The sequence below is a fragment of the Primulina huaijiensis genome, chromosome 10 (genome assembly GCF_012295235.1).
Source record: "Primulina huaijiensis isolate GDHJ02 chromosome 10, ASM1229523v2, whole genome shotgun sequence".
Lineage (NCBI taxonomy): Eukaryota > Viridiplantae > Streptophyta > Magnoliopsida > Lamiales > Gesneriaceae > Primulina > Primulina huaijiensis.
This window is the reverse complement of record NC_133315.1, coordinates 9,100,140-9,109,418: the sequence shown is the minus strand read 5'-3', so window position 1 is coordinate 9,109,418 and position 9,279 is coordinate 9,100,140. Positions and strand designations below refer to the sequence as shown.

The following is a 9,279-nucleotide window of genomic DNA, read 5'->3' as shown; positions in this document are numbered from 1 at the left end:
ACATAAAAAGAAACATGTGGATAATTGAGTTGTCTAGTTGTGGTATTTTTTTCAAACCATTTGACCAAGTAATTAGAGAGATATGGTCAAAATACTAGAGCATGGTAAAACTGCCACTCCTTTGGTAACTTTATTTGTTGCTTAATTTGATCCCAATTGTGAGAGGATTTTTATCTCATGCTTGTCAACAATATTGTAGATATTATAATCAACTTTCTACAGGTCCAAGAATCATCTTAATCCCATTTGCAACGCCAAGTTTATTCTTGTTTTATCGAACCTGTAAAAAATAGTAAAAACTTGTAATTACACAACAACTTATATTTTATACAATTTATTATAAAACATATAATATTTAAACATTTAATAAAACAAAAACTATATATTTATATTATAAAACATTTAATTAATGTACAATTTTTATGTTTATCACACCTCCCAACCAGCTTATTGCTAGTCCCTAGCAATTTAAGCGTTAATAGCAATACAAAACATATTGATTAATTTAAATAGAAATGTAATCAAAACTATCTAAGTGTTTAAATTAAATTTGAAAACTGTCAAAGTTATATCAAGATCATCATAATTATAATTTATGAAATAATTTGAGATGATCAATTCAAAGCTTATTTCAGGTAGTTAAATGTACACGGCCTTCAGAAATTCCTAGTAAGAGTCTCAACTCCATATCCTCACAGGTTAATAAATGTTTCAATTTATGGCAACGATTTCTCTCATGGAGTTGGAATACAGATAAATGCTCAGAAAAATGGTTTACAGAATGCAGACAGACAAACGAGCCAAACTAATCAAAAGATAGAAAATCCATTGATTCAAAATCTAGTTGTTCTTATTATATATTTTTTCTGATCCTTTTTTTTTTTTTCATAACATCATGGAATCAGACTAAGTTTATGCTTCTTGACCACATATTTATTTAATTTGTACAATAAATTTCTCTCTTTTTTTTTTTTTTTTTATGAGAGATATATGGGTCGTAGCATATAACTTAAAAATTACATAGATCTTCAATATCTTTCTTTTTGTATTTTTCTCTTTTTTTTTCAGGAAATATCATTTTTTTTTCAAAATAAGAACTCAAGATCTAAACAATAGATAGTCTCTCTCATGATCAATAAAGGCTCGAAAGCTGTTTTCTCAGTCCTCTCCACTCACTCACAAAATATGTGTGAGTTTAAAATTTTAGGCACTCTTATAAGGTATATCTTGGGCCATATACTTTAATACCTGATTTTATCACAATGGTTAATCACTCAAAAAGATTTCATAAATCATATTTTTATATTGATCAGAATATTAAAATTGACTTTTTTTTTCAAATAAAAATTTAAACATTCTTAAATAGATTAATGCATGTTCTAATTTAAATCTTTCAAACATGTAATGTATGACATTTTTGCAAAAATTACTAAGATACAAACAATAAACATGATTTTATTTTAAAATAATATATATATATATTTTTTTTTTAATTTTTTTTATAAGTTTGTTCTCCCCCCAATCAGAATATGACATTGTCCCTAATGTCAAAATAACTATTAATAAAGAGTACATAATGAAAGAGATATCACCTGGAATTTTATTGAAGATAACAAACTGAAACAAACGCAAACCAATCCACGACTTTTGAATCAATGATCCAACTTCCTTTTCTTATTGCTTGATTGCGATCAATTGATCTTTGTTATCATCGGATCAGGCTTATGAACAAAAGCTTCCAAATTATCAATTAATTGGTCGGCAGTCGAAGCAGAGATGAGCATTCTTCGTGAATTTTCTGAAATGAAATTCTGTTCCACAGCTTTATCAAGAAATGTCAACAAACTGTCATCATAATTATTGATATTCAACAAGCCCACAGGTTTATTATGGATATTAAGTTGTGCCCAAGAAATAGTGAGAAAAATTTCTTCTAATGTACCAAAACCACCTGGTAATGCGATAAAAGTATCAGAATTTTCAATCATTTTTGTGATTCTTTCATACATAGAAGAAACTTTTAATTCCTCACCAATCGTAACACCTGTAATATTTCCTTCAGCTAAAGCTGTAGGAATAATACCCAAAACCTGACTACCGCCAAGATGAGCAGATGTTGAAACAGATCCCATTAACCCAATATTACCTCCCCGATATACCAAGTGAATTTTTCTCTCAGCCAATATCTTTCCAAGATTATTCCCTGCTTCTACAAACACTTCATTTTTCCAGGACTCGACCCACAAAATACACAAATATTTTTCAATGATTGTGCAGAGGTTCCAGCCATGTTTTTTTTACTTTCTTATTTTTTTTCTGTGAAAATAGAGAGAAAGATGAGAGATTTTATTGGGGTAATATGTTATCAGGACAAAACTATGGGTCACAGTTGTAAACAGAATAAACAGTAAAAACAATAATGACACACATGCATGTAAACAGTAGTGTGATTGTGGCTCACAATTTTCCTCTGGTTTTATGTCCAAAAACGTCTTCAACGCCTTCTATGAGTCGAGGATATGCTTCCCATCCAATTTCCTTATAAATTGGCAAACAGGGTCATTTTTAGTCAGATTCCCAAGACTATGACGCTCATCTTGGAATTGTTTCCATAAACGGAGAAGTTCAATATGCACATGTCCACTAGAATGCGTCTCAAGAGTCAATAAGATGTTATCTAAAGACTTCTTACTCAGCCCATTCTTAATGAAACCAATTTTATCTTCTCTGTTATTGGAAACACATCCCAAAGATCTGCATCGTTTGTCACAAGTCCATCTTGCACACTTATGACAAACCCCTAAACTTTTGGCCCTTCGTTTTTTCGCATAAGTGCTTTTTCTTAATCTAGGCAAATACCGAATGAGCAATGATTGTGGAACTTCTCCTCCAAATCGGACCTTAGCTTCTATTACAAGACGAATATCTTCTGGAATTCTTTTTTGCATTAGCAATCTCAATCTTTTACACCTTCCAGCATAAATTTTCCTTAGAACATTTTCAGAAACAGAACGAAAATATTTACAAATTTTTGAGAGAATTTCATCCATTTTAAAAAGAAAAGAAATGATTTTTTTTTATTTTTGTATCAGCAATTATGGGAAACTGATTAAACCGACTATGATAGTCACGGAGTACCGTTATCCGCCATTTAACCGGGAAAATAAAAAGATTAAGGAAACCTGAAATAAAAACAAACAAAATTAAATGCAACACAAAAAAAATCAAGGATCGGAAAGGGAAATAAACTCTTCTTGAAAAATTTCATTTTCTAAAAATGGTTTAAGCCATTGTCCATTTACTTTAAAAACATCACCATTTTTAGGATTTTCAATATCCACAGCTCCATAAGTATACACATGCTTTACAACATATGGGCCTGTCCATCTTGATCGTAATTTTCCTAGGAATATGTGAAGTCGAGAATTATAAAGCAAAACTTTTTTACCAATCTCAAAAGATTTTCTAAGAATTGTTTTATCATGAAATGATTTGATTTTTGCTTTATAAATCCTTGAATTCTCATACGCGTCATTTCTGAGTTCATCAAGTTCATTAAGTTGCAATTTACGCAATTTGTTGGCATCATCCATGCTTGAATTTAAAGTTTTGATCGCCCAATAAGCTTTATGTTCCAATTCCACAGGCAAATGACAATGTTTTCCATAAACCAACCTATAGGGAGACATATTCAATGATGTTTTAAAAGCTGTTCGATATGCCCAAAGTGCATCATTAAGTCGCAGAGACCAATCTTTTCTATTTGAGTTAACAGTTTTTTCCAAAATTTGCTTTATCTCCCTATTAGCTAATTCAACTTGTCCATTTGTTTGAGGATGATAAGGAGTAGTTACTTTGTGAGTAATACCATATTTTTTCATTAATGAAGCAAATGGTTTATTAACAAAGTGAGTTCTCCCATCACTTATCATGGCTCGAGGAATTCCAAATCTACTAAAAATATTTTCTTTTAAAAATTTGATGACGATTTTATGATCATTTGTTCGACATGGAATTGCCTCTATCCATTTGGAAACATAATCAACTGCAACTAAAATATACAAGTATCCAAACGACGGTGGAAAAGGTCCTATAAAATCTATTCCCCAACAGTCAAAGATTTCAATTTCAATAATAGGATTCAAAGGCATCATGTTTCTTTTTGAAATCGCACCCAATTGTTGACAATTTTCACAGATCTTGCAGATTTTGTGGGTGTCTTTAAACAAAGTGGGCCAATAAAATCCACACTGCAAGATTTTTGCAGCTGTTTTCTTTGAAGAAAAATGTCCTCCGCATGCTTTTGAATGACAAAATTTAATGACACTACTTACCTCATTGTCGGGTATGCAACGTCTAAAAATTTGATCCGGACAATACTTGAACAGATACGGATCATCCCAATAAAAGTTTTTTACCTCATTCAAAAATTTTCTTTTATCTTGAGAACTCCATTGCGGTGGCATTTTTCCTGTCACAAGAAAATTTACTATGTTAGCAAACCAAGGTGTAGTAGTAACTGAAAATAAATGTTCATCAGGAAAATTATCGTTAATTGGTGTCATTTCACAAGATGATCCTGTTACTAGTCTCGATAAATGATCGGCTACGACATTCTCGGTTCCTTTTTTATCTTTGATCACAATGTCAAATTCTTGGAGCAACAAAATCCATCGTATCAGTCGTGGCTTTGCATCCTGTTTGGTCAACAAATATCTAATAGCAGAATGATCAGTAAACACGATAGTTGTTGATCCAATCAAATAAGAACGAAATTTATCTAATGCAAATATTACAGCAAGTAGTTCTTTTTCTGTTGTGGAGCAATTCATTTAAGCATTGTTTAAAGTTCTACTTGCATAATATATCACATAAGGCTTACCGTCTCTTCTTTGACCCAATACTGCACCGACTGTATAATCACTCGCATCGTACATGATTTCAAATGGTAAAGACCAATCAGGAGGTTGCATGATAGGAGCTGATGTTAAATGTTGAATGATTTTATCAAAAGCATTTTGACATTTTTGAGTCCACTCAAATGCACTGTCTTTTGTTATGAGATTACAAATGGGTTTAGAGATTAAACTAAAGTCCTTTATAAACCTCCTATAAAATCCAGTATATCCCAAAAATGAGCGAATTTCTTTAATGGTTTTTGGAGGGGGTAAATTGACAATGACATCAACTTTTGCTTTATCAACTTCAATTCCATGAGATGACACGACATGTCCCAAAACAATTCCAGAATTAATCATGTAATAACATTTTTCCCAATTTAAAATAAGACCTTTTTCCTCGCATCTTTTTAAAACTTTTTCCAAATTTTCAAGATAATTATCAAATGTATTCCCAAAGACAGTTAAATCATCCATGAAAATTTCCAAACAATTTTCAACCATGTCGCAAAAAATGCTTCGCATACATCTTTGAAATGTTGCTGGGGCATTGCATAATCCAAATGGCATTCTTCTAAATGCAAATTTTCCAAAAAGACATGTGAATGTAGTTTTATCTTGATCTTCGAGTGCAATGGGAATTTCATAATAACCTGAATATCCATAAAGAAAACAGTAGTATGGATGACCTGCTACTATTTCTCAAATTTGATCCAAAAATGGTAATGGAAAATGATCTTTTCTAGTGGCGGCATTTAATTTTCTATAATCAATACACATCCGCCAACTAGATGGGACACGACTGGTTAACAATTCATCTTTTTCATTTTTTATCACTGTGATGCCAGATTTTTTCGGAACTACTTGTGTTGGGCTTACCCACTTACAATCAGAAATAGGGTAGATAATCCCAACATCAAGTAGTTTGAGAACTTCAGTTTTCACAACATCTTTCATGTGTGGATTTAATCTCCTTTGTGGTTGTTGAGATGTTTTTGCATTTTCTTCTAAGTGAATTTTGTGAGTGCAAATTAGTGGATTAATGCCCTTGAGATCTTTTAGTGTCCAACCAATTGCATTTTTATGTATTTTAAGCATATCAACTAATTTACCTTCTTCATCACTTGCTAGTTTGGAAGAAATTACCACCGGATATGTTTCATCTTCTCCAAGAAATGCATACTTCAATTCTTCTGGCAAGGGTTTTAACTCCAATATGGGTGGTTCGTCTTTGTTCTCATATTTTGCATCAAATTCTTTCTCTGATCCTGGTAACGAGTGATACCTGATAAAATCATCAAGATCAATTTCAATATTTTCTTTAACAGTTTCAATTGAACAAATATCTAATTGATCACGAGTACTCCCTTCTTGAATGTTTTCTTCCACAAGAGTTTCAATAAGATTTTCATCTTCACTTTCATCTCCTTTGTCATGTGGTTGCTTACAAAGATTAAACACATTAAGCTCCAAGGTCATGTTACCAAATGACAACTTCATTATTCCATTCCTGCAATTTATAAGAGCATTAGAAGTTGCTAAAAATGGACGACCTAAAATTACAGGAATTGCATTACAAGCTTCGATAGGTTGTGTATCTAAAACTATGAAATCGACAGGATATACAAAGTTATCAACTTGGACCAACACGTCTTCTACCATACCTCTTGGCACTTTAACAGATCTATCAGCAAGTAAAAGTGTTACCGAAGTAGGTTTTAACTCGCCTAGATTGAGTTCTTGATAAACTGAATATGGAAGTAAATTCACACTAGCTCCAAGGTCAAGCAAGGCTTTTTTAATCTTTCGTTCTCCAATAATACAAGAAATAGTAGGACAACCAGGGTCTTTGTATTTCAAAGCATTATTATTTTGAATGATTGCACTTACTTGTTCGGCTAAAAATGCTTTCTTTTTCACATTCAATTTTCTTTTCACAGTGCACAAGTCTTTCAAAAATTTGGCATATGATGGTACCTGTTTTATTGCATCTAATAAAGGAATATTAACTTTTACTTGTTTAAAAATATCATATATATCAGAATTCAAATTTGATTTTTTTGTATTTTTCAATGCATGAGGGAATGGTGGTGACACTGTCTGTTGAACCTCCTCTTCGCAAGTTATGGGTTCCACTTCCTTACCCTTTGGAGTTGATTTATCATCATCTTCACAAGGTTCAAGAATGGATTTTTCCACAACCTTACCACTTCGAAGGGTAATAACAGATTTTACCTGATCCATCGGTTGAGTTCCAGAAGTTCCAGTTTGTGAATGATGATCCTTGGGATTAGGCAGAGGTTGTGAAGGAAATTTACCTTTTTCATGAACATTAAGTGCAGATGCAAATTTAGCAAGAGTATCTTTCAAATCTGTCATGGTTTGAGCAGTTTGAGTATTGATAGACTCTTGCTTTGCAATGAAAGAATTCAATATATCTTCCAAATTCCTTTTAGGTGGAGGAACATAAGGTGCATAATTTTGAAAATTTTGTTGATTTTGGAAATGTGGTTGTGAAAATTGTGCAGCATTATCATTCCTCCAACTAAAATTTGGATGATTTCGCCAACCTGGATTGTAACTTTGAGAAAATGGTTCAAAATTTGGCCTTTTGAGATTGTTTAAAACATTGGCTTGTTCATGGAGACATTCTTTAAAAGAAGGCAAAGTGGGACAATCTTTTGTAGAATGATCACTTGTATCACAGATGTGACATGCAATTTCTTGAACAGATTTTAATTGACCATTCTTTTTCAATTCAAGTGCCTCAACTTTTCTTGCCAAAGAGGTAAATCTAGCTTGAAGATCATGTTCATCTTTGAGAGTGTACATACCTCCACCAGATGTAGGAGATTGAATCTTGTTTGATGGTTCGATTGTACCTATAGTGTCCCAATTTTGAGCATTTTCAGCTAATGAATCGAGATACTCAATTGCCTCATTTGGATCTTTATCTTCAAATGTTCCATTACACATAAATTCAACCATTTGCCTATCTTTAGGTGTTAAGCCTTCATAAAATTGAGAAACAACTCTCCAAATTTCAAAACCATGATGTGGACAAAGATTAAGCAATTCTTTATATCTATCCCAACACTGATAAAAAGTTTCTCCTTGTTTTTGAGTGAAAGTGATGATTTGCCTTTTGAAAGAATTTGTTCTATGAGATGGAAAAAACTTTTTCAAAAATTGTTGTTGCAATTCATCCCAAGTTCGAATGGATCCCGATCTAAGATTTTGTAGCCAAGTTTTAGCTTTATCTTTTAAAGAAAAAGGAAAAAGCTTAAGTCGAATGGTGTTCATGCTACAATTTAGATCATTATATGTGTTGCACACTTCTTCAAATTCTCGTAAATGCATGTATGGATTTTCAGAATCTAAGCCATGAAAGTTGGGTAAAAATTGGATAATACCAGGCTTAAAATTGAAATGAGATGCATCAGGGGGAAAAACTAGACATGAAGGTGCACTAGTACGTGTAGGATTCATGTGATCTCTAAGTGTTCTTCGCCTATCATGATCATGTTGAGATTGAATTTCATCTTCATTTTCCTGGATGGGTTCTTCCGCCATGTTTTGTAAAAATAAAGGGTTATTTCGAATGAGTCGACCACTAAGTGTACGTGACCAAATAATGCTCATGCAAATGCAAAAGAAAAAGAAGAAAAACACACAAAAACAATAAAAAATTCAAAGAAAGAAAATTAAATAGACTTGAAATTAAATTATACTTCCCCGGCAACGGCGCCAAAAACTTGTTGTGACTTTGATTGTTGCACTCCCAATAGCAGGTTGTCCGCAAGTAGTATAATTCGGTGAGTCCGATATCGTATCCACAGGGAAGCTACGGTAATTACAAGTCCACTACAATGTCTTTTTGTTTTTGTTTTTGTTTTTCTTTTAATTGTTTGAATCTTTAATTGGTAATTTTTAATTGTTCAAATTTTAATTTAAGTAGTTGAGATTAGAGGATCCACTCTTGATATTTTAATAAAGTTAACATTAATGAACATTATTGAAATCCACTTAATAAAATGGTTCCAATATATTAAATAATCATATTTATATTATGTTATATACTATTTTCTTATAAGTATAAAATATATATCAAAACTTATAAATGTTGTCAAGTATTTATTGTGCTATATATATTTGTAAACACTAAATCAAGGTTCCCACTTTAAATGGTTGGTAAAACCAAACTAACATTTAAATGGTACCAAGAAATTAATAATATGATATATTGATATATAATAAATCAAGGCATCCACTTTAAATGGTTGGTAAAACCAAACAAACATTTAAATGGTACCAAGAATTTAGTGTAACATATAGCAACAATAAATCAAAACTCCCACTTATAAGTAGGGTATAAAAATGC

At 31.9% G+C, this 9,279-nt stretch overlaps 1 protein-coding gene across 1 annotated transcript in view; it reads right to left on the bottom strand.

The window, feature by feature from the left end:
• LOC140985877 (uncharacterized) overlaps positions 1 to 8,628 on the bottom strand; it is a 36,771-nt gene extending 28,143 nt beyond the window's left edge. The window contains exon 1 of the mRNA XM_073453824.1: positions 6,011 to 8,628. Coding sequence (XP_073309925.1) covers positions 6,011 to 8,540 — 2,530 coding nt within the window. The 5' untranslated portion in view covers positions 8,541 to 8,628. The remainder of the gene's footprint in view (positions 1 to 6,010) is intronic.
• Between the last annotated feature and the right edge of the window lie 651 nt (positions 8,629 to 9,279).